The 27,139-nt window shown below is 39.1% G+C and overlaps 1 protein-coding gene across 4 annotated transcripts in view; it reads left to right on the forward strand.

Annotated features, from left to right (window-relative positions):
- SVEP1 (sushi, von Willebrand factor type A, EGF and pentraxin domain containing 1) overlaps nt 1-27,139 on the forward strand; it is a 195,020-nt gene that overhangs the window by 17,542 nt on the left and 150,339 nt on the right. For 3 of the 4 annotated variants that reach the window (XR_004819523.1, XM_035723592.1, XM_035723593.1), the window contains exons 2-3: nt 8,315-8,570; nt 11,548-11,724. Coding sequence is in view for 3 of the 4 variants with exons in the window: in XM_035723592.1 (XP_035579485.1) it covers nt 8,315-8,570; nt 11,548-11,724 (433 nt within the window). In the remaining variant the exon portion in view is untranslated. Of the gene's footprint in view, nt 1-8,314; nt 8,571-11,417; nt 11,725-27,139 lie in introns of those variants that run through there. The other variant, XM_035723594.1, reaches the window with a different exon arrangement.

Raw genomic sequence — 27,139 nt, forward strand, 5'->3', positions numbered from 1 at the left:
CTGCAAATACCTTTAATTTGAGGGTAACCATTCAAAGTCTTTACTACCTTCCATTTGCAAGTGTTTCTCTAAAAATAATTTTTGCTTCTTTTCCTTTTTATGGAAGTAATATACCCATTAATAGTTTTAGATAAAATAGGAAAATATGGTAATTATTAGAGTTTGTCTCTTACTCTTTTTATGTATATGTGTAAATACATATATAATTATATGTAAATATGTAGTAAAGCCACAGTCTATAATTTTTAGTTAAATTATTTTATTTTAATGAAAAATTTCCCATACAATAAAATTCTCCTAAAATTACCTTTCAAGTATATTTTGTCATGTAGCTCTACCACAGTTGAATTTTTAAGTATTACTGGTCAGCTCTTACTACAGAATTTTTCAGTTAAAATATTCCCATGCATCACTCTCAACATCTCCCAGTATTTCCTTTCAATTCAATTCTTTCTTTTGAAATATGAATAATTTTTTTATTATACTTAGATCTCTTCCTTGCCTCATTAGATTAGCTAGACTTCTCACATAGAAGTGAGGGCATTCTTGTCATCTTCCTGAGTTTAGTGAGAATGTTTCAAATGATTTTGCCCATTGGTTTGTGGTAACTGTGTTATTAAGTAAGTGCTGCTGTATTTTTTGCCTCAGTCATTTGTAAAATCAAAAACTGATGTCCAAATATCATTTGAGATCATCTTACTTTCTCCTTTGCCCTCCTAATATGAGGCACATGAATAAGTCCCATCACATCTTTGAATTAATAGTCAAGTTGAATGTGATTTTGCTATCTTGTAGCAAATTAACAATTCGCTTAAAATGGTATGTAATTTGACCCTTTTTCATTTTTATTTGGATTTTGATATCTTTACCCTTTGCTACCCAGATTTTCTTTATTCCTTGTGTATCTATAGAATGAATAGTGGAATTCAGCATTATTGGAAGTTTGTTTGGTCTTTTGCCTATTTATTCTGTTGTTTTTTATAGTCTGAATTTGGTCTGCTACTCATCAACTCCTATGCACACCATTTCCCAATTTGATGTACTGTCCCTATGGGTCCATTTGAAAATGATTTGTGTCCATGTTTAATAACAAAAGCATGTATGTGGGTGGAAAAACCCTGTGACCATAAATCTGAGATTAAGTTCTTTTTTGACCCTCTGGTTCTTCTGCGATTTGGCTAGACTGTAACAAATAGCCTAAATGTTATTTGAGCCAAGATTTTTTTTTTTATGCTAGAATTTCAGTCTGTAAAGGCTGAGTAAATACTTAAATGAGACATATTAGTGTCCTAAATATGATTTATTTTGTATTACAATATAAATAAGAAAACTCACTTACTGCTGAATATTCTTCCCAGATATACTTCTGTCATTGTTTTAGCTTTGGCTTATTTGTTTTTAGTTAATGGTTCTATTGTATCATCAAATAGTAAAAGTAAAAACCCTAGCACAGTGCCTCATATATAAGAGGCTCCATATGGATTTGGTGAAATAAGTTTAAATATAATATTTATAAGAGTTTTCATTTCACAATTGCAGAAAAGGATTTACTATAACAACAGTGTTTGGCTTAGAACTTATCCTGTTGAACATATAACTAGTGAAAATTAAGGCGTATGTCTATTGATTCTTTCATCCACTTGTTTCATAGTTACTTTTTGATCATCAATAGGGAGAAAATAATCAATCCTTGCCATACAGTATCTTGCATTTAGGTTGGGGATATAGCCAGATAAGTTAACTGTAATTATGATGGGGTTAGTGTAATGGAATGTTGTGGGATCATTGAGTCGGATTTAATATTTTCTGCACAGCAGAAGAATTTGGGAAAGTTCCAAAGAGAAGGTGAACTTCGGTCTGGATTTTGAAAGGCTGGTAGAAGTGCAGGTAGACATATTAGGAGATGAGAAAGAGTTGTTAAGAACTTCCAGGTATAGCAAACATAAGGAAAGAATGGTATGTTCCAAAACCTTCAGATAGATCCTTGTGGTGAGAACATAGCGTGAGAGGTAGTTTGAAGAAGTAGGCAGGAGATGCATTGTGGCAGGGGATGTTGCTGGAAGTATAGGACTGATTAAGTCTAAGGACATGTAAAGAAATTTAAACTTTATAGTAGAGGGAAAATAATGGAAGCTTTAAAACATGATTGGATTTGTATTTCAGAAAGATAGCTTTGAGGGTAGGTCAGAAAATGAGTTTGAAAGAAGAGCAACTTCAGCTAGAGACCTTAAAACAACTCTTGCTTTTCAATAATCCAGACAGAAGTATCTGAATCAAGGCTAGAGGAATAGGATTTCAAGGTAGGTAGATAATTCAGAAGTGAAGGGTATAGGTCTACATGATAGATAAGAAAGGAGGCATCATAATCGCTCCTAGATGCAGACTCGTGCAGTGGGATAGATGATGGTGCCACATTTGATGTATCTTGAAAACAGAAGAAAGGAACCCTTCTTTGTGCATGGAGAGGACATGTTGAGTTCGAGATTTCTATGGAACATTCAGGCAGCGGTGTCCACTGGACCAAGGAAACTTCACCTTGCAATTTAAAGAGTTTAATTTGATGTAGATTTAGGAATCGTTATCTGTAGGTAAGACTCCAAGTTCTGAGTTCACATAACATTTCCCAGGTGAGGAATAGAGAGGAGAAAGTGAAAATTTAGAAGTGATATAAAACTACAAAATAGAAGTCAATAAAACTCCCTAAATACAACCAGGAGATAGTCAACATTTTGAGGTGTATACTGTCAGCCAGACTAATACATACATGCCCACATATGCAGTCCATGCACACATACATGCACACTAATGTAATAAAATCATTGTATTGGGTTACCTACTTTTAAAATGTTTCTTTATGCAACAATATCATTGTAATGATATTTCATGATTGCCCTGTGATTTCTTTAACCAGTACCTATTGTTGGAATTTTATACTGTTTCCATTTCTTTATATTGCAAATTATTCTGGGATATACATCCTTTTAATCATTCTTTTTCTGTGTACCCATGGTTATTTCCTTAAGATAGTTTTAGATGTAGAATTTTAGTTCAAATTGTGTGAAATTTTTAAGACTTTTGTCACTTTGTCACACTGTACTCCAAATATTACCAGTCCACGTGGCATCCCCAATAGAAATATGTTTCCTCAAAAATTTTACAAAATTTTAATTAAAAAGATCTTTGACTATTTGGGAAGTGAAAAAATAGTATTACTGTTATTTAACTTACATTATTTTGGTTTAGTGAAATTAAATATTTTCACATTTTCTGACAAATAGAATTTTGGGGGGGTCTTTATTTTGTTTGGTCAAAACACTCGCCTATATTCCTGTTATTTTTCTCTATTTTTCCTTAAAGATATATAAAATATTTTTATAAAGACCTCAATACTTTCTTTGGTAAGCTTGATTAATGCATTTTTCAGTTTGTTCCTTGCTTTCTAATTTTGATTTTTTTTTAAGGAGCAGAAACTTTAAGAAGTGTAGTATTAGTGAAAAATACTTAGAATTGCAGATTCACTTCTCATCTAATTAGGAAATTTGTGAGTTTTTCACAGTTAAGCATGATTTACATTGTTGCTTTGAGATAGACAATCTATTGAGGTGTCTTATTCTTAATTTTTTATTAATTAAAATAGGCAGAAATTAATTTTATTAAATACACTTTTAGCATCTTAAATTATTGTTTTCTTTTAATTGGGACAATTACTGTGTTATATTACAGCAAAAGATTTACTAATTTTAACCGATTTTTGCCTTTGAGTAATAAGCCTTATTGAGTAAAGGACAAAGATTCTTTGAATATTGTTTGAATTTGGTTTGGAAGCATTTATTTGGAATTGTACTTCTATGGTTGTATGTGAGATTAGTCAGCAGCTTTGTACGCTAAAGTTTGTACTAAACTGTATCAGTTTGAATTTCTGACATTTTATCTCACTACCACCAATTGTGGATTTCTAAGTCTTTCGTTGAATTTTGGGTTTCCTTCATAATTTCTTATAAAATCTCTCTGTACCCACACTTGTCTGTTTTCCTCTTAGCCTGTTCTCTTTCCATGGCTTTCCATTCTTGTTCTCATAGAGGCTCTGACTTTCTAAATCCTTGTGATGCAAACACCATTGCGTTGTGCTTATTTTCTTCCTATCTTGGTATTAAGTTGTGTATTCTTCTAAACTGTCAAGTTGTTTTTGCAGTTCTTGGGTTTACAGAGTATTCTGATGGGCCTGCTCTTGGTTTTGGGTAATTTTTCCTCCTGGGATGAGGTTCTGTCTATCTTGCCCTGCACTATCTGATGGAACCCCTCTATCCAGCAGAGCCCCTCTATCTGGCTTCTTTGAAAAGCTTCTGCCAAATAAAATAAAGATAGTATGTAAGCTACAGATAAAGTACAAGAATTCACTATGAAAAATAGAACGAAATCCTAGAAAGCATTTGTTCCATGCCCTTAAGTAAATAAAACAGTGAAATGAGGATGAGACACGAGGGGATAAACAACAGATCGACGTAAGAGCAAACCTGGCTGAGAAGCTGAGAGGAATAAAGAGAGAATGTGCAAGATAAAGAAATATTGTCACAAGAAAAATAAAAATGCAATGCCAGGATTAATTCTTAATTAGAAGTGCAAAGGAAGAGACTCAAGAGTGCATAAAGCATAAACAGGGGCAGGGAAGAAAAGCTTCAGACATTTCCCACCAAACTCAGAAGGAAGGAAGATGAAATAAACAGGAAGAGAAGGATGGAGTATTTGAAGTCCAAAAAATGATGAACCAACAGACAACTTCTTTCCCCAAAAAGTACAGAACCGTAAACATTGCTTCAATGACGAATACTTGAGTATTCAAATTAAAAATATTAACTAAATAACAGATGCAACTTGGTGAAATCTTAGAATTTGAAGGATGAGGGAAGTGCTCTAAGTAGCTTACGGTGTCTTGTTTGTCCTTAATGTTTCCTAACAGGGAAAAAAATACATGTGGACAACAAGTTGAAACACTGACAATATTGACTCATTTCCGGCCCCCTGGGGGAGAGGGGCTCTGATAATAGTCACAATAGGTATCAACTTAAACAAACAACTTCTTTCAAAGATGACGTAGGAGCTTCTCTAGTTAGCATCCTCAGGCATGTGGGGCCACAGTGGATAACCACAGGGTTGTGCTGTAGTTGGTGTTCTAGCTACATGTATTTTAATTAATGGAGCCCCAGGGCAAATATGGTCCCCACGTCAGATTTGTTGTGACTTCTCTTCTTCTTTCAAGACCATTTTTCAAAACAGTTCCCTTGTGGCCTGACTTGGGGGGCTGGGGTGGGGTTGCAGTCTTGTGTAATGGTGATGGATCTCGGGTGTCAGAACACTGTTACACAACCCTGCATTTTTATCATTCTAATGACTTTTGTTGGACAAGGGGAGCTTACTTCCCTGCCAGATATTTATACAAGCTAATCAGAGGCTTGATACAATACAGATGGTGATAACCTTTTGCCGTACGATGTCCATGTTGCGTTTTTCTTAGGCAGCAGAGGGTTTGCCTCATTCAATATTCTGGACCAGAAAAGTCTATTTCTTCAATGCCTTACAAAGGATAGGAGATGATGTAAACTATTTCAGGAACCCTAAAAGGAGAGTCAAGTGCCAGGCCTCTACCACATTCCACAAACATTACCACAGATCTATTTACTTCTTAGATCTGTAGGATGAGAATGTTTTTATTGAATTATGTTTTTATTCAAGTATGATGGAGCACGAAGATTGGGGGAAGGGGGCAAAATATTTTCAGTAAATCATCCACTCCTCCTCTGTCATTTAAAGTGCATTCCAAACCCAGATCTTGTGTAATTCTTTGCTTGGACTAGTAGTCCTGCTATTCTTCTGGCTATTTTAAGCTTAATATATTGTCTTGCCAACAGATATAATGGTTCCTGTAAACACTTAACCAGTTCCCTGCAAGAAGAGAAGAAAAATAGAATCATAGCTTAATGTGCTTTGCATGGAATGAGTAGTACGGCAAGAAATCTCCACAAAATCCCTAAATCCTAACCTGAATGTTAAGGAATATCATTGACGTGGGCTAAAATTAATATTATAAAATAGTATTTGCACAGAAGGACAATAAAAGCACAAGAAGAAAACCTCCTCTTTTTTGTACCAAACTATACAAAATAAAGTACGTGTGTGCACACAAATATTCTGTACATTCCTATGGCTCCCTCAAGACCAACTCACTCAAGTAACTGTCTTCAGAGTATCCTAGAGTTTATCCACTTACTCCCTCATTAATTCATTCATTGAATAGATATTTACAAATGCATGCTTTGTGACAATGTCCAGAATACCACACCGAAAAAGACCGTTTGCTTTTTTTTCTCTCTTCTACTTCTATCCAAATTCTCCCTTTCTTAGTGTCTTGCTTACAGTTTGCTTCCACGGTCTTGTAGAAGAGAGAGTAATCAAAATGAGCAAAAGCTTAGGGGAGTGTCTGTGGAGGTTAGGTTATGATTTCAGAGTGGAACAACCCAGAAGGAGAGAGTTTATCATGTGGTAAAGAGCAAGGCCAGTGTAAACAGAAGTTGCCACATCTTGGAGTACTCAGAGCCTGATGGATAACTTCAAAGATTAAATAAAATAATATCTCAGTTCATGCCTCCCATCACAGATCATTGGATTCCCCCCCCCAGAGGCGGTCCTGAATGAAAAAAGTATATGTGTGTGTGTGTGTGTGTGTGTGTGTGTGTGTGTGTGTGTGTATCAGTCCATTCTAATTATTGTTTATATTGATGGGGCTTTTCACGTGGGGTGTGTACTAACTGAAAATATAAATGTTTACACACATTTAAATGTAAATGTATATGATACAATGAAAATATGTATGATGCATTTAAATTCACTTCAATTATTATTGTTATTGATACTCCGAATGACCTTTATTTGGCCAGAAGGCGCTTCTTCAGGCTGGTTTCTGATTCTCTTTAGCTCTTAGCAGTAGTAGGTTTTTGAGAGAGGGAGGTAAAGTGTTTGAATACCTCTTCTCAAATTGATGGCTTTCCAGGTGTCTTCCAAAGTCATTTTTAGTTTCCTTTAACTGTCTTTAAATTCAGGTTCAGTGGCTTTATCTTTAGCTCACAAACAGTAATAAAGTTCGGTAAGAGTTATTAAATTAGAATCAGTAGCTGTGAATTCTATACTCATGAAGACATGGATCGTATAATCTGAGAGAATCTGAAGTTTATAGCTGAGTCTGCCCCTTAAATGAATTGAGGCAGTTTTTTTTTAAATCACATCATCTTTTAAACAAAACATAGGATATGCTTGTCGTACTTCCTAACTACCTTCTAAATGTACTTGAATTACTGCCAGTAGACATTGAATTCTTTCTAAGAACTTGCCAGAAAATATACCCTGGCACTTTAACTTTCCTACCCGTTTTTACCTTTCCTACCCATTTCTGAGGAAAAGCAATAACAGCAAATTCAATTACAATACCAGATTCACTGCTGGACTCCTTATGCTTTTGCAGGCTGATGTTATAAAGCATCAGTGGCAATAAGTAGATGCCTTTAATAAAAAGGTTTCATTTTTTCCCTTCTATCTATAGAGGAGGGAGAGCATATAACATTATAAAGTACAACTCACTTGTCCTAAAATAATAAAGCCCAAGTGTCAGATTGAATAAATCAGTATTTTCTCGTAAAGATAGGACAGCATCAAAACCAGCTGACCTTGTGCTAATGTCGGGTGGTCCAGAAAAGATGAAGGATCGAATGAATTCTACAGTTTTGGAGGAGCAGTGGAAAAACAAACATGGGAAGTAGGTTGGCCACTATTAACTCTGAAAAAGACATTTTCTGTTAAATTTTCTTTCGGATTAGACTTTTGATCTATGATCATGAGGTGGTTCAGCTAAGTAGGTAGATGGGCAGCTAGCTGGATATACTTGGAAAAAGATACGTAGGACTCACATTTGGCTCATTTGTCGAGAGCCTGAAAATTCATAAAAATAACTTAACAATAAGTGATAATATGAATAAAAATTCATTCCATAAACATTTGCTGCTCTTCATTAACAAGGTGCACGAAGGTGATGCGGATGCTGACACTGATGATAATGATGAATTTTAAGTGCTTTTTGTGGGTCTGTGAGAAGACCGTTGTAGGCACTACTCTGTGCCTGTTTCTGTTTTATTCTCACTGATCAGTGTTTGTTCTCACTCTCGTGACATGCTAATGATCTTCACAAATGCTGTTTTATATAAGAGGGGAAGCACATAGTAGGCCAACACAATACAAACTCATACTAATTTCCTTTATTGCATTACAGCAAATTCTTCGTCACTCTAGAGAAAACTCAACAAAAGTTATATTCCTCATTACTGACGGATATTCCAATGGGGGAGATCCCAGGCCAATTGCAGCATCTCTGCGAGATTTTGGAGTGGAGATCTTCACATTTGGCATATGGCAAGGGAACATTCGAGAACTGAATGACATGGCTTCCACCCCAAAGGAGGAGCACTGCTACCTGCTCCACAGTTTTGAAGAATTTGAGGCTTTAGCTCGCCGGGCATTGCATGAAGGTAAGGGAAACCCAGTGGCATGACATGATGCATTTAAATGGGGGTTCCTGCTCCCCTATTGCTTTAAACTTACTGGAGGGTAACATCAAACCCTGTGAAATCTTAGCTGAGATTTATACACCCATGTGTTCTTGGTGTATTAGGAGATGCGTTGAACTTCATAAATAGAGGTGACAGTCTGACTTGCAACAAGAGTATTTGTTTTGCTTTATTTGTTTTTTAACAGCTGCTATGGATTTTCACTAGATTATCCATATGCTCCCACCTGGAACTGTTCGAATCAATGGAGTGAATTTAGGTGTGTTTTAAGGCCACACACAGAGCGGGAAGCCTTGACTTAGATCTATTTATAGTTATCTGGAAGAATGAAGTAAACATGCAGAGACATGCATAGTGAATCTCACCAGAATGTTTCCAGAAATACACATGAAGATATAGGGACAATAAATACTTAATGCATACTTCTTGACCTGACAGTCTGAAGACATGTGTGCTTACACATTAGTTGAAGAGCATTACCCCAACAAGGAATGAAGTCAGTAAACCCATTCATTAGAGTTCGTTGTACACCATTTATAAGGATGTTTAGTTGTATGATTTCGGTTAGACTAACTTCCAGGCGTAATATGGGCATGTGTCTTGGTAAGCTACCAGGGAAAGTATAAATTGGGAGGAAATGACAGGAGATCCAGCCTCGGACCAAAACCACGTGGCAAGTTAGGCTTGATCCTTGCAGGTATCCATGTGAAAGATTCAGGTTGACGGGCAAATCATGGCCACATGAGGTTTCAAGCAATTAGTGATATTCATAAGAAGCAGATCAGCCCTATCATAGTTCCAAGAGAAGTGTTCAAAAGCAGGATCTCAGACTAGCTATGGATACAGCAAAAAAATCTTAGTCACCTACTTGCTGAGTGGCTTTTGGCAAATTATTTAGCTTTTGCACTCCTTAGGTTTCTTATTCATAGAATAGGAAATGAGAATAGTACCTACTCTATAGGATTGTCACAAGGTTTAAATGGGTTAATACATATAAAGTGATTAGAAAAGTTACTGAGGGCTTGTTATCCGCAGCCCTCATTAACCGTCCACTACTGTTCTTACCGTAGGCAATTTATCAACATCTACAAGCCTCACTTCCTCTACTTTTAAAATGGAGATATTATAATGAATACCATATGGTTTTGTCAAGGGGATTAAATAAAATATTTCTAAGTGTAGTATTATCACATGGCAGAAATTCAGTAACTGTGGGGCTTCCTTTATTTCTCCTTTTCTCAGGGAAAAGTGGTATGTTGAGTGGAAAGGCAAGGTGGCTGTTACTAGCTGGGATTCTGAAATCATGGGTGTTACCTGCTGTGTTGTACAGGACTAATTTCCAGTCCCGTCATTCCTCTGCTTGTAGGATTAGGGCCTTCTAGAACCCTAATGCCAAGTTGACCCAGAAGCTGAGTTGGGACAGAGCATTCTTTTGGTTACAGTATTGCAACAGAATTTTGGAAGGCATCACTTTTATTACAATAAGCAAATATCTAGAAGGCATAATTCTCTGATCGAGTTTCCAGATTTGGTAAGGAAAGATCCTGTTCCTATTGCAAAAACATGATCAAGTCAAAGGAAATGAGCCTCATTTTCCCTGCCTTTAAGTCCTCTGAAGCTACTTTCAATTTGGATGGATCTACTTTTGGTCTCAAGACCATCCATGTTTCTGGCCATACTCCATAGACCTTGGTTACAGAATAATAACTTCCCCATATGTAACTTGTATACTTACCTCTTTCTCAGACCTGAATGCCAGTGTACTAGTCTTGGTAGCTAGATCTTTCTTGCTCCTAAATTGCTCTACTGCCAAATAATCCCATGGCCCAGTGCCTCAGAGCTAAGTGTGCATGTTGCAGACCTTTTACCCACACCACAGTTCCTTAGATGGAGCTTTAATAGGGTACATGACTGAACTGGTCTCTTTCCCTTGTGGCTGGAATCTTCTCTTTACTTTGCCCCCTGTGTATTGTTCAGAGTGTTAATGCATAGACACAGATGTTCCATAAATGAGGCCATCACCAATCTTCTTTCTGGGCATTCAATTGCAGTGCATGTGTCTTGCTGGAACTCACACATCTGAGTTCCTATGAGGGGCCCATTACTCTATCTGGGCCCAGCACCCGCCCAGGGATTTGGGCTAAGACTTTTGAACTTCTTCAGCAAAGTAAATGGAACTTATTATTTGCCTGATTCTAGGCCATCCATTCTGGACCGGTCGCCTTCAACCATACCCTGCCCTATTAAGTCACTTTCTGAACAACCCTGCTTGTGTTATTGAATTCCCAGCATGCCTCACTTCAGAACATGGCTCAAGTAATCAGTATGATCTCCATTCACATAAAACATGAGAAGTTACTTAACATAGAGAAATAAGCCATCTTCTGGTTCTATTATTAAACTTGTGTGGTGCTGTTAAGTCTTTATCCAATAACTGTAGAAGTGATGGTATCTATTCTTAAGCCAGTAGCTCATAATCCAAACCCTTATGCAGCAGTCAAGATTGTAATTTTATTTATCTTTTTGAAAAAGGGTTTTGGAAATCTAGTTACTGCTGCCCGACCTTGTATTGCAGCAGTGGAACACTGCTGGTGTGGAAGTCAGGGGAGTGAGTGACCTGGGGAACCGACTACGTTACTTCCTGCTGCATCTGGCGATTCCTCGCTGAAGTGCTTAATTTCTGCCTGACCCTGCATGGCCTTGAGAGCTTATGATGAGGTCCCAGACTGAAATAACTTCACTGGCTAAAGCAAATTCCCAGCCTGTGGTAGTGCACAGAACACACATGCATATTTGGGTGGGAGGGGAGTGCAGTTGGGAATTGGACGGATATGAAAAGCTATTTTGTCCAATTTGCACCTAAATTTTACCAACTGGAGAATGTAACAGTGAACTGCTAATTTGTTTTTTATTACTGTCTTTCCTGTGTCATTGACAGATCTGCCTTCTGGGAGTTTTATTCAAGAGGATATGTCCCATTGCTCATATCTGTGTGAGGCTGGCCAAGAGTGCTGTGACCGCATGGCAAGCTGCAAATGTGGGACACACACGGGGCAGTTTGAGTGCGTCTGTGAAAAGGGCTATTATGGGAAAGGGCTGCAGTACGAATGCACAGGTGAGTCTCTGGTTTGGGTGTAATTGTATCAGGTTATCTGTTGTGTAAAAAAAAGTTTCCTGAACTCAGTGGCTTAAGACATTTATTTATTTGTTGGTTGGTTGGTTGGTTGGTTGGTTGGTTGGTTGACTTATGTATGTACGTATGTATGTATGTATATCACTCATGAATCTTTGGGTCAGTTAGGCAGCTTGTTTCGTCTCAGCTGTGCCAACTCAAACATTATCATTAGCTGTGATTGGGTAGGTTGCATCATTGCTCTTTGCTGGGTTTTCTTACCTGTTTGGGGATCAGCTGGCTGGAGTCTGGTCTACAGCGACTTTGTCTAGGACCACTAGGTTGGCCTTTATGGGGCCTCTCAGATTCTATCAGGCTAGCCTGGGCTTGTTCACGTGGTGGTGGCTGAAGTCCAAGAGGGAGAAAGGAAGTTTGCAGGGCCTCGTGAAGCCTTGATGTCCCTAGATCTGGGAAAGGAAGATTTGGGGGTCTTCTGTTTGTAATCAGTCAATAGCCAGATCTGTCCTATAGGCACTTAAGCCAAAATATGCCGTAGTCTCTGTAGGTGATTGAAGCTAGTGGGATTCTGGTCCTCAGGCCAGAATGTGTGGGGTTGTCACAAAAAATGTAACATTGGCATGATGATCTTTCAGCTCTTTACAGGTCTCCACAAAGGGACATCAGAAAGCTCTAAAAGTGACCTCACTTCACAGGGAAATTCACTGCATCGACATTTGTCATTTTACCTACTCTAGATTCCCTTACAAGAGGATCTTTGTATTTCTAATATTTTATTAGCAAGGCCAAGAAGAGCAATTTAGGACTCTGGTGTCCTACATTATATTTTAGGAAATACTTCTAAGTAATAGTCTCCTAATTTTTAGAAGTAGTATGTGGCTTTCTGTGATAACACTTTGTTTGTTCTTTTTTACCTAAAAGACAACATTTGCTATTTGGGAAGAATGTATTCCCATGGAAATGAACAGCTACCAGGAAAATTTAGGAGCAGTAGGTTTACTGTATATGATACCATGTGGTCTTTTGCTGTTTGTTTCATGTGAACGTTATTTTATTCTGACATTCGGAAGGTAGGTAAGCCTGCTGGACAGCACAGAAAGGTGTCTCTCTCCTGTCTACGTGACCTGCTGTCTCTCTTTCCTTTTTTCTCCTTCTCCTCCTAGGACATTTCCTTTTGTGTTCTTCTTTTATTCTCCTTTATTCCCATTGCCCCTCAGTTCCCCTCCTTTAATTTCTCCTTCCTCCCCTGGCCTTGGTCCCACCAGGCAGACACATACTTCCTAGGTCCAAGCATCCATGCTCACCCAGCAAATCACTCCTTTCTTGGCTCTGCTCCTACCCCACCCAGCAGGAATTCTCATTTAAGCAGAAGAAAGGGGAAAGAAATCAGCCCAACTGCCTCTGAGTTGGCAAAATGCCTCCCCTGGAATCTTCCCACACTTTCATCCACAGCCCAGCTTGGCACTCTCCCCAACACCCCCTCCTTTCCCTCCTCTCATCCTAGCCCACCAGACACAGGCAGAAGCTCTCATTTTCTTTGCTCCATGCTGTAGTCAGCATGTCTGCTTTTCGTGTGGTTGTAGACTGAACTGTTCCCTGCCAACAAGCCACTGCCGAGTGGCTGCCCAAGAGCCTCAGCCATGCTGGGCTGCAGCCCCCACTGCTCCACGGCCCTATAATCTTGCATCCCAAGGGATAAGTGGCAGGATGAGACAGGGGGCAGTTCACAAACCCCCACTACCCCTGGTTCCCCAAGTAGCTGTGGCTGCTCCTGGTCGTACATTCCAGGCTGAAAGGCACAGCAATGTGTAATATGTGTGAGGTTGGGTGGATCTGTCACTAGAGCCTCACAGAGGAGACAGGAGTACTTTTGCAGCTGGTTCTTGCCAAGCACACCGAGCACAAAAGGGTTAATTTATCCATCCCTTCTCCTAAAGTAATAAGCCTCAGCTTACTACTTCCTTTCATGCAAGATTTAAATGAGATATAGTTGTATTGATACAAATGTTCATATTGTCACCTTTAGTATTTGTGGCTATGGGGTTAGGAAAAAGAGTACTGGAACCCCAACATCTATGCTATGATCTGTATATTTGTAGGAGACCACACCCATCACTGGCTTCTCCTACATGCTAGGAACTAAGAGAAGAGAAATTCATTACATCTTTCCTATGGCATGAAAGACTCATTACCAGACTCTTTAGGAAAGGCAAAAAGAAATATTAGCTCTACGTCATCCAGTACTGAAAACCTGAAAGCCATGAGCCCCTTTTAAAATCTATTCAGTGGACAGATGTTATTGAGCGTGTTTTTCGGGCCAAGCCCTGTGCTAGGCACCAGGCAGGGATTTGACAGTGAATGGACAGACATGGTCCTCAGCTGCTGGGAACTTAGAGTCGATGCACACAAGTCAGTCTGTAATCACAAACTGTGATGTGTGCTATTAAGTAAAAAGGCTAGTGCTGTAAGGAAGGAACTGTAGGGAAGATTCTACTAAGATCGTCCCTCTAACTAAGATCTGAAGGTGTCTTGACGATAGCTGTTTTCTTTTTTTTTTCTTAAAGATTTTATTTATTCATTTGAGATGCAGAGATAGAGAGAGCATGAGCAGGGAGAGAGGGAGAGGGAGAAGCAGGCTCCCTGCTGAGCCAGGAGCCTGATATGGGGCTCGGTCCCAGGACCCCGGGATCATGACCCGAGCCGAAGGCAGATGCTCAACCATCTGAGCCACCCAGGCGCCCCATGATGATAGCTGTTTTCTTGCTCCGGGAGAGGATGTTACCTTTTGCTCCAAAGAGTTGGAATTATGAGTATTTTTCCTCAGTGTAGAAACAATGCCTTTCAGAACCAAATCATTCCTCTGTAGAGCCAGGGGAAACCTTAGAGATTATCTACATGAAATCCCTCACTCTACAGGAGGAAATTGAGGTCTTGGGAAAGATTAATATTTTGCTTAAGATAGCCTGTCTAGCCATCAGCAGGACCCCAAAAGGGACCCAGGACACTTTTCTCTCAGTTCTATGTTGTTTCCAAGATATCCCACTGCTTATTTTGTATTTTTGAAAATAGCTTCTTATATACGTTGCTTTTCAGACACCATAGACACTGAATTGTGCTCAGAGTGTTTAAAAACACAGGAAGATCTGGCTCAAATTCACCCTCTGCCAATTATAAACGATGTGGCTTTGGACAATTAATTTCTTCTGAGTCTCAGTTTCTTCTGTGAAATGTGCCTAATAATGGTGTATATAGATAGATATACATAGATACAGATTTATATATGTACACACATCTATATCTTTGTATATAGAAATACATAGATATGTGTATAGGTGTGTATACATATATATATCTTATATATGTATATATATTTAGGTTGAGAGAATATACATAGACCACTTAGGATAGTATCTGGCACACCAATTCTTAATCAGTGGTACTTTTATTATTATTCATTATTGTTAGATAATATAAATATTATTAGAAATTTAATGAATGAATATTAAAGTAGTTACCTCACATATGAGATACTTGAAGATAAATGACACCATGTATTTTATAAAGCTTTGGTGTGGTAGGATACTGAAGATCTAGACACACAGGTGAACACCATCAAGAAGGCTTGCACCTACTAAGGTTGGAATGCAGTTTTTTTTGTTTTGTTTTGTTTTTGAGAGAGAGAGAACACGCGTGAGTGTGGGGTGGGAGGCAAGGAGAGAGGGGGAAGAGAATCCCAACCACGCTCCACACTCCGTGCAGAACCTGATGTGGGACTCCATCCCGTGACACTGAGATCATGACCTGAGCCGAAATCAAGAGTTGGACGCTTAACAGACTGAGCTGCCCAAGCGCCCCTGGAATAAATTTTGACCTGATGAGTCTCCAGTGAAAATCAAGAACCCTGAGTGAGAGAAGGCAGTGGGATAATGCGCCACTGGATGTTGAAGAAAGTAGAGTTTGTTTGCTTTGATTAGGGAAAAAATATCCTGAGCTAAATTATATCTGTTAATTTCATAGACAAGAATGCTAGAGCTAACTGTAAGGGCTTTGCTCACTTGGGAGATGAGGAAACTCCATCCCATGATCACATGGGAAGTAAGCGGTGGAGCTGAAGCAGAATGCAGGTCTCCCAGCTCTGTACGGTCCTTCCTTTATTCTAGATTGTCTCCACTGGAGTTGTGAGACTTCAAAGAAAGCTGATGACTGTGGTTATCACTGTGCTCTTCTCTTTTTCCCTCCTTGTTCTGGGTGATTGGCAATCTGGGGTGCCTGGGTTCTCCAACAATGACTTTGCTAAGCACTGTCCAGTGGCTCTGCTTGAAGTGGCTTGAGCACCACTGTCACGGTAAAGCAGCTGCTTTGCGGACAAGACCTTGATGCATTAAAAGATTTTAATTAAAATTTAATTTAAAAAATTAAAAAGATTTTAATCATTGTGGATCCGTTCCACATCCTGTGGAACTCTTGTTTACATCCTGAACATTTTAACTTGAATGCAAGCTTGAAGACATTCATTAGAAGTTACTAACAAGGAATACTTTGTCAAAAGAGTTCAATTTTATGAGGCATTTCTTAATATGCTTGAACTGGTTTTTGATTTCCCTTGGCTCAAAACTTGAGTTCATTTCAAAATAATCACATGCTTTTAGCTGGTGGTCTTGGAGAGTGTGTGCTAATAGGTTTTACAGAAGTGAAGACCATATAATAAATAGATAATCCAAGGAAATGCTTTCTTTATGTACGTCTTATTCATTTGTATAATAGTGCTGACCATAGAAACCATATTCAACAGAAGTTCAACTAATGTTAAAAAATCTGCTAAGGAAAGAGAATTTGAAACACAGTTGTAATACTTACAGATCCATCCCCCAGATAGTCCAGTCTCAGGGAGGTATTGCAATAAAAGAAATCTAGTCCAGCAATCCAAATAAATTTCAAAATAGTCTAAGTCCTTTTCTTGATTTTCTCCAACTCCAAAACAGGGATGTATAGACTATAGCAATTCTTAAAATCTCACTTTTCTCATCATCCTTTCCCTTAGAAACCATAGCTCTTTTGTACTTATCTCTTCAAATTCCTCCTTACAAACACACACACACACACACACACACACACACACACACACACACACACACACACACACACACACACACACACACTCGCTCATACTTAAGCACACCTGGGCTTTCCAAGTCCTAACTCAAACTCCTTACCCTTCTCTTTCCTCTTGAGTCTGCATCACCCTCTGGGGAACCACAAGTGGAGAAAGGCCAGGAATACTTGCGTATTGATCCTTTTTGTTGATGTTATAAATCAATGCTTTATAAAAGGTCTATGATATCTTGTTTTTTAAAAAACCTACATAACTCAGTTTCATTTACTGTAAATATTTTGTATGATTCAGAAATTCAGGTATGGAATTTTTTTTAAAAGATTTTATTTATTTATTTGAGAGAGTGAGAAAAAGAGAAGGAGTACAAGTGGGGGGAGGGGCAGAGGGAAAGCAGACTCCACACTGGGCAGAGAGCCCGACTTAGGGCTCGGCGCTTGATCCCAGGACCCCAAGATCATGACCTGAACCGAAGGCAGAGGCCCAACTGCCTGAGCCACCCAAGCACCCAGGTACCTACATGTCCTTGTTTAAACAGTTGAGAAGATATTCCTCTAGGATTGGTAATTGAACTTCAGCCAAGGGAACTATATTGCGAAACTGTGGAGTCTAATGAAAAGAAGGTGTTGCTTCCATTTCTAGCTCTGGCATTCCTTTCTTCATTCTGCTTCCTTAACACTGGCATATTTGGACAGTGATATGGATGATGATGAGGATGACAGCAATAATAACTGGTAATAATTAATTAATATTTAAAGAGCACTTACGATATTCCAGGCCCTTCCCAAGCATTGCTATATATTAACTCACTTAATGTTTATAATAACTCTCTGGAGTATTGTTTCATTTTAGAGACAAGGAAACTTAAAGTCTGAGAGGTTGAGTAACTTGTCTGAGTCACATAACTAGTAGAGCTGAGAGATAAACCCAAGTTGTCTGGCTCCAGAGCGTACAGTCTGGCCATAGAGATAGACATTTAACAAATGAGCACACAATTACAAATACAGTTTCAAATTTTGTTAATTATTAGTTTGACCCTTATGAGGTCATCAATATTTGATCATTTTCTACCCATAAAATAGCAGCTTCATATGTTTTAACCAAATACTAGGAAGGAAAAGAAGAAAATGAGTTATATAAGATACAGATCTGTTTAATGATTTTTAATTATGACTCATTCATAGAATAAACTTCAAGCTTCTTAGCCTGGCATAAAGGCTTTGCCTGAGTTGGCCTGTATTTACCCTCTGAGCTAAGAGCTGGAACTCATTATAGTTTCCCCCAAATATCATGCTGCTATTTCGTTCCTCAGACCTTTTTTCATGCTTCTGGTTCCCTTCCCCACCGCACCCAACTATTGTCTTTGTCCTACTTCACCAGACTAGTGATTCTAACAGGCACTGACAAATTCATTGTGTGTGCCCATTGCCTACCTTCAGAGGTATAGTGAGTGCTCAAGGAAGAGGATGTAGGTAAGAGGTCAAGTTTAATACCAGGATCTTAAATGGGTGAGAACACATTATTGAAATCTCAGGCAATTGCATGGATTTCATGTCTGCCTTGGGCACCACAGGATCCCTAGCCCAAAGGCACATGGTAAGAAATTTATAACAATATATTTTTTAATGTAAAATATTTACATTTGGTTAAACTTTGTCAACAAAAAATCAAATTCAATGTATGGTTGATATCCTGGAGTGGTCATTTTTAGATAGCTAGATCATCACATCTATTGTGGATAGCCAGTGAACTCTTGTTGTAAATCCAAACAATGGCAGATGTTCTAAGCTTTCCCCTGAAGGGATTTGAGAGATGCAGAGTATGAAAACAATAGGCATCTTGAGGACACTGCTTCTTTGCAGACATTGACTCCATTTCATTGAATTTGGAATGATTTGCAGATTGAAAATTATAGCTGGATGAGGGCCAAGGCTGAGGGCTGGATAACGAGCAGAAGCCCCAGTTATATTATTTTTCATAAAAGGAGGATACACTGTAGAAAAAGAAACACTAAAATATTTGTGTGGAAGTATCTTATACATGTAAATATATGCACATGAATCCCCACCCCCATGCTGCACACAGACATTTTCCTGTCTAAATATTATGTCATTTCTTTGGAAAGAGAGAGGACAGAGAGCTCTAGAAATTCTTGAATGGAAACCAAAACATTTGGCAATCTTGTTCTCTGAGCAGAGCTTAGCTGACTTTTTTTTCCCAAAAACATCCCCAGCGGTGCCTAATAATGAATTTGTAAGGTGTAAGGAATCTGTACAACGTATTCCTATTTGCTTTTTATGAGGGAATATTGTTAGCAGGTTGACACTGGTTACCATCAGCTTTAGCAGAAGGATGGTTAGCAGCTGCCTAGAGTAGGCTAGTTTGTTCAGTTTTCCACTGATTAAGGTAGGTATTCAGTCCTGGTGGTGCATTTTCCAGTCTATCATGATTTTATAACAGGGAAATGCATAGAATTAGATGCATTAAACATCACCAAACTTCAAAGTCAGTAAATTTTATTTTCAGTTCAGTTATTGTATTCTTCAGCTCTGTGATTTCTGTTTGGTACCTTCTTTTCTTTTCTTTCTTTTTTTTTCCTTAGAGAGCGCGTGTGTTGGGGCGGGGCAGGGGAGAGAGAGGGAATCCTAAGCAGGCTCCATACCCAACATGGAGCCCAACTCAGGGCTCAAACCCATAACTTGAGCCTAAATCAAGAGTCGGCCACTTAACCGATTGAGCCACCCAGGAGCTCCTCTCTTTGGTACTTTCTTATATTTTCTGTCTCTCTGTTGAAGTTCTCACTGTGCTCATCCATTCTTCTCCTGGGCTCAGTGCGCATCTTTATGACCCATTACTTTGACCTTGTATCAGGTGAATTTCATTAAGGTTTTTTTTTTGCTGAGGTCTTATATTTTTTTTTGTTTGAAACATATTCCTCTGTTTCTCCATTTTGCTTGACTGTCTGTGTTGGTTTCTATGCATTAGATAAAACAGCCACCTCTGTCTTGAGGGAATGACCTCATGTAGGAGATGAACCTTAACTCTGGTTGTCTCAAAACTTTGTGATTGTCCAAGCAGCCATTTTTATTATTAGTGGCTCCCAGTTGTTGAGGGTACGCCAAGACCTGACAGTGTCCCAAAGGGGAGGAGCTCAGTTTGCATCTGACTGCAGGTCGATTAGAAGGCAGACCCTCAGGCAGCAGCTTTTAAAGGATGCAAATATAGATAGGCTTGTGGGAATGCTCTCAAAAGCCCTGCCGGCCACCAGAGCCAGGTGATCCAGAAGTGTCCCCTCGGTGGCAATCGTAAAAATTCAGGCTCCAGTGGAGTGTATACGTTCTTTTGGGGGAGATATTGGTGAGCTGTCACAAGGCTGAGATAGCATCTACCTGCCTCCATTCCCTCAGAGCAGTAGGCCTCGGTGTGCCTAACCTGAGACCTATGCCTGCAGGCCAAGCTCCAGGACAAGCAGCAGGCCTCTTGGAAAGGATAGAGGGTGTCTTTCAGTCTGCTGTCTGTGCGGTGCCCTGGGGGTGGTAGCCTACCAAAGACTGTCTCTCCCAGTGGTACCATCTGTGGGACCCAGGAGCACAAGCCCCGGGCCACCAGAGTCAGGGGATCAAGGGGCAGCCTCAGAGCCAAAGCTGCAAAGCCAGGGCACCAGATGGGACATACTGTCACTGTAGAGTGTGGCATAGGGACTGCAACCAGATGGCGCCTGCTGGGAAAAAGGAAAAAAAGCCTAGTGTTTAAAACAAATAAACAGACAAGATGGTGCCCACTGATGAGAGCAAGTGTGAAGATGGTGCCTGCCAGCCAGCAGGCTTCTAGCTGTGAGCTCTGTGAAATGCCTGCCCCTCAAGCTGGCCCTTTAAGGTTAGCAAATGAGCCTCATCACATGACGTCTGGGTGCTGTCGGATGGGCTGCTCGCGCTGAGTGGGGGCAGGCAAGTGGCAGGAGCCCCGTGAGAGCTGCTTCTCTTGGTTACAGTCCTATGCAGCCTGTGGATGTGAGCCTTGAGCCTGCTTGGTTTTCAAAGCTAGCTGTTTCTGGGGCTCATCAATCAGGTGCAGTTCTTAGGAGTTCAGGTGCCCAAAGTGGGGTTCAAACCCTTCACTCCTCATGGAGAATCTCTGGGCTTTGAGTTTCCTCGAAGTGGTGGGTCACCCTGGGCGGGGACAGGGTTTGTGGTGAGATTGTGTCCCTTGATATGGGCCTGATGCATAGGGGTTGCTCAGGTTTTGGATTTTTTTCAGAGGAAGTTGTTCCATATGTAGCTGCAGAGTCCATGTGTCCTTGGGACAAGGTGAGCGCAGGATCCTCTTATATTGCCATTTTAAACCAGAACCTCCCAAAGTCAGTGTTTTGAGTTTTTTTTTAGAAATACTCATAAAAATATATCCAGCATTCTAAAATTGTCAAAATACAGATTATAACCAGTTCCTGCTATGATATCATTATAAAACCTTATCTTTTTTCCTTCTATTCCCTGGCCCCGTAACTCCAGTAACAATGAAAAGGGTGCAAAGGAAAACGTTTAACATCTGCTAATTAGTAGTCTTTAAATATTTTGCTCACATAACCCCTAAAAAATTGAAAACCCATATAACCCTTGTCGAAAGCACCCATTGGAAAATTTTCAGCAGGATTTTAAAAGATGATATTTCCATAATACTGTATTGACTTTTATTTTATTTTTTAAAAAGATTTTATTTATTTATTTGACAGAGAGAGAGACAGTGAGAGAGGGAACACAAGCAGGGGGAATGGGAGAGGGAGAAGCAGGCTTCCCGCCGAGCAGGGAGCCTGATGCGGGGCTCCATCCTAGGACCCTGGGATCGTGACCTGAGCTGAAGGCAGACACTTAACTGGCTGAGCCACCCAGGCACCCCGTATTGACTTTTAAAACAAAACTGTTATATCACTTTTAAATGTACCCATTGAAATCTAAATACTATAACAAATTTGATTCTTTCTAGTAGTATCCCTTTGTGAAGCAGCTGTTTTCAAAGCAGAACCTTTGCTTGGTTGCTTGTTTTCTTAGATCTCTTCCATTCTACTTGCACCACCTAATTCAAATGCAGTGTATTTTTTAAAATTTTTTTATTGCTATGTTAATCACCATACATTATATCATTAGTTCTTGATGTAGTGTTCCATGATTCATTGTTTGTACATAACACCCAGTGCTCCACGCAGAATGTGCCCTCTTTAATACCCATCACCAGGCTAACCCATCCCCCACCCGCCTCCCCTCTAGAACCCTCAGTTTGTTTTTCAGAGTCCATCGTCTCTTATGGTTCGTCTCCCCCTCCGACTTACTCCCCTTCATTCTTCCCCTCCTGCTATCTTCTTCTTTTTCTTTTTTCTTAACATATGTTGCATTATTTGTTTCAGAAGTACAGATCTGTGATTCAACAGTCTTGCACAATTCACAGTGCTCACCATAGCACATACCCTCCCCAATGTCTATCACCCAGCCACCCCATCCCTCCCACCCCCCACCACTCCAGCAACCCTCAGTTTGTTTCCTGAGATTAAGAATTCCTCATATCAGTGAGGTCATATGATACATGTCTTTCTCTGATTGACTTATTTCACTCAGCATAACACCCTCCAGTTCCATCCACGTCGTTGCAAATGGCAAGATCTCATCCCTTTTGATGGCTGCATAATATTCCATTGTGTATATATACCACCTCTTCTTTATCCATTCATCTGTCGATGGACATCTTGGCTCTTTCCACAGTTTGGCTATTGTGGACATTGCTGCTATAAACATTGGGGTGCACGTACCCCTTCGGATCCCTACGTTTGTATCTTTGTGGTAAATACCCAGTAGTGCAATTGCTGGATCGTATGGTAGCTCTATTTTCAACTGTTTGAGGAAACTCCATACTGTTTTCCAGAGTGGTTGCACTAGCTTGCATTCCCACCAACAGTGTAGGAGGGTTCCCCTTTCTCCGCATCCCCGCCAACATCTGTCGTTTCCTGACTTGTTAATTCTAGCCATTCTGACTGGTGTGAGGTGGTATCTCATTGAGGTTTTGATTTGGATTTCCCTGATGTCGAGCGATGTTGAGCACTTTTTCATGTGTCTGTTGGCCATCAAATGCAGTGTATTTTTATGTTCTAAAGCCTTTTATTGATCACAGAATTCTGCTTCTTTGCCACAAGAGTTGTGGATATATATTGAAATTAATTTTTAAATTTTCTGTGACCAAAATTGCTGTTCAATTGAGTTATTATTATAAGTGTTATTTGTATAAAATTTGTCAAAGATATTATTCCTTTTGATACTTATTACCTGTAGAAATAAGTTGCTATTGGAGATTCATGTCTTCATGAGATGGATCATGATTAATTCATGTGTCCATGGACTTCTGTTATTAGAATAATAGGGCATACAACATCAATTTCATTTCTATTTTTCATTTTTGTAGGTTTTAGTGCTGAAAACCTTCTTCATACAAATATGTAGATTGGACTTGAAAGAGTTGTGTTATATTGATGTCACTCGGTTCTTTGAGTTCCTCCTGAGTGTGTGCAAAAAATAATATGAGTTATCTATCATCAAAAAAAATACTGCAGATGATCTGTTAGCTGACTGTTCCCTTAGGTCCTTTTCCAATTTTATTGAAATTGAAGAATTGAAATATTTTTGACTTGCAAAAGGAGTTATTACCCAATCATTTCAATCATTATAATCATTCATTTTTTCACAAAGTCTCTTTGCTAGGACATGTTAAAAGACTACCCATTACTATTTCACGTGGAAGGGCTTTGTTTAATCTAATCACATCTGGGAAAATCAAAACAATACAAATTTTTTTAAAAGATTTTATTTATTTATTTGAGAGAGAGAATGAGAGATAGAAAGCACGAGAGGGAAGAGGGTCAGAGGGAGAAGCAGACTCCCTGCTGATAAGGAAGCCCGATGTGGGACTCAATCCCGGGACTCCAGGATCATGACCTGAGCCAAAGGCAGTCGCTTAACCAACTGAGCCACCCAGGCGCCCCAAAACAATACAAATTTTAATAAACCTTCAGTAGTCCAGTAATTTCTGATAAAATTATTTTACCTTAGAATGTGCATTAGTATATTCCTACCAAAATCTTGGAGCCATAGATTTAGCTTATTTAATCTATGGACAAATATCTATATATAACCTGTTTGTGAAAATATTTCACACAGTTAAATCTTTTCTCCAAATCGGACTTATTTTCTGAGAGAAAAAGGCTAAATAAGCTAATGCACCTTCCGGTGGCCAGCATATTACTTTAGATTTCCACAATTGACAAATAAGGCAGAGAGCCTGCTCTAGTTTCTCAGCTGGATAGAATAAGTTGCTGCCACCTTCAGTGTTTCTCATGGATATTGTCTCCCTTGCTTTGTCCTCATCAGACTCTTCTAAAGAAGTGACATATTCTTTGACACTAGTCAGGAAGTTGAAAAGAAAAGGTGGTAAGTGAACAATGCCTTTACTCCCACTTCCCCAGCATACAATATTTCTGAATTCAGAACATCCCAGAAATGAACCAAAATACTCCATTTCCAATGTCGGGAAATAATGATATTTAACTGAAATATGTGTAAAACAAGGAACGTTTCTTAGAGGACTTGCATATTGTACCTTAATTAAGGGAAGTTCTCCAGGTATCAAGAGTTTGAATCGTGCGGGAGCTTTGTTGCCTTGGGACAATGCATCCTAGTAAGATTTAGAAGGGATGAAAAGTACACATTTCTTTTGAAAGGTGAATGAAGGGCAGTTGCGAAAAGGTACTCTAGACGCTTTCTCTGGTACATCAACTTATGTAAGGGTACCTGTCCATGTTGAGGTTCTGGAAATTGTTCCTCAAAATGATTCATGCCACAACCACATGCCTCTTGCAAAGTTTTTGCCTACTTACATTCCTCATTTGCAGAAGAGGAAACAGTGTTAAAGAATTTAAGAAGTTTCCCTAATGTCATTCAACTGTAAAGAAGTTAGCATGCAGACCCAGCTCTCTTGGATTCGAGAATTCATGCTGCCTCTGAGTAATGACTCAGTAATGACTGCCTACAGTCCAATCCATAGCCCTCATTGCACAGTTATTATCCATCAAAGAAATGATCCAGAAATACTTTGCTGCTCTTTTCAGGTTATATTTATTTTATTTTATTTTTTTTAAAAAGATTTTTATTTATTTATTTATTTGAGACAGAATGAGAGAGAGAGAGCACATGATGGGGGGAGGGTCAGAGGGAGAAGCAGACTCTCCGCCAAGCAGGGAGCCCGATGCGGGACTCGATCCAGGGACTCCTGGATCATGACCCGAGCCAAAGGCAGTCGCTTAACCAACTGAGCCACCCAGGCACCCATTTCAGGTTATATTTAAAGTAAGCTGTTGTTTCTAAGTTGTGGCTTAGCATCCCACATGTTTGGTTCTGTGGGGTCTGTACAGGGTTTGGTGCTTACTAAATATTAGATGACTTGGAGATAGGCAATGTTAGTAATTTGAAAATGATAGCCCAAGCTATAGGAAATCAGGCTCAGGAAATCATGATGTGCCATGTAGTATGCTAAATGCTGCTGGTGGTAAGATATATATCTATTTATCTATATAGATTTAGATATATAAATCTAAATAGTCATTGATTGCCGCTAGTGGCATGAACTCTACTCATGAATCCTAGTTCTGTCACTTACTGTGTTTTTCTGGGTAAGTTCTTTGACCTCTGTGGACCTCGGTTTTCTAGTCTATAAAAATGGGGTTAATAATAGCAGGATGGTCATAAAAATTAAATGAGATAATGTGTGCAGAAAGCTTGCTAGGATGCTTGGCTTATAGTAAGTGCTTGATTAATTTAAATTATTATACTCTACTGATGCGGTTCTCAATAGGGAGCGATTTTGCCCCCTAAGGGATATTTGACAATGTCTGGAGACAGTATTGATTGTCACAGCTGGAAGGAGCTACCGTCATCTAGTGGCTAAGGGCCAGGGATGCTGCTAAATATCCTACAGTAACTAAACAGTCATCAACAAGTTCCAAATGCCAATAGTACTGAGATTGATAAACTGTGTTCTGTATTGACAAACTGAGTTAATGCTTTAGCATAAGATTAAAAAAGCATTACTCTATCTCTTTGTAAAGTTTTAGAGGAAATATCAAAGCCATACGATTCTACTAGGGTTAAATTATCTCTTAATTATGATCATTTCATAATCTTATTATGCCCCAAACCGCTTGTGGCCCCTCAGACACTTCAGCGCCTTTCATGGTTCCGTGCCTTGTTCCCTTTACCTAGAATCTTCCACATCTTGTCTGTCCATTTCTTACCAGTACTTCAGGATTCACAACAAATTCACTTTTCTTATGAAACTTTCCCTTTTATCCCTTCTTCCATAGATTCATTGCCGTAGCAATGAGTTAGAGCTAGAGTTTTTGGTTTTCTTAAATACCTTCTTTCTGTTAAAACACTATATAGTATGATCATTTGGGGTAGGTTTTTCTTCTTTAATATTCTATGAATCCCTTTAGGGCAGGATTACATTCATGTGTCTTTCTTTTTTAATAGCCTCTGTGACATGGCACAGGGACTTGGAGTAAGCATTAATAAATTTTGAGTGAAGAATGAATGAGTAAATAAAGCACACTGCATGTTCAGATACTAGAACACAGCATATGGAAACTCTGCTTGGTTCCCAACTTCCTGAGAATTTTCCATTCCTTTTTTGGAGAAGTGAAGGTGAACAAGTCTACTGACCCTGAGAAGCACTGGCTTAGAATCAAAGCAAGCCATCTGGAAGGCTGAGTTCAACATAGGAAGTGGCTAATAACACATTTTATCTCTTTTATGTTATCTATTTATTGACATTATTTTCCAAATGTACTAAAACTGTGTCACAGGCGCACGTGTGTGTGTGTGTGTTTGTGCGTGTGTGTGTGTGTGTGTGTGTGTAAAGCTATTTGCATGTATTGATGGTTTGGAGAAGTATTTTAATTCATATAACAGTGCAAGATAGCGTTCCAGAATGTTGTGGATTTTTACTATTTAACAAATACATAAAGCAAATCACTATTACTGTTTGTAGCATAATGTTAGTATTTGGGAAATTTTCCCTTAAAACTTGAGATTTAGAAATTTTGTCAAAATATGGAAGCAGGTGTATGAAGATATGTCATGGACCATGAATCAAGTGATAAGAAAAAATTAATCAAATGCACTTTATATGTGAAATACTGCAAACACAACCATAAACATTAATAAAACAAGTTTACTGTTTCACCATCAATATTTAATA

The sequence above is a fragment of the Zalophus californianus genome, chromosome 13, assembly GCF_009762305.2.
Source record: "Zalophus californianus isolate mZalCal1 chromosome 13, mZalCal1.pri.v2, whole genome shotgun sequence".
NCBI lineage: Eukaryota > Metazoa > Chordata > Mammalia > Carnivora > Otariidae > Zalophus > Zalophus californianus.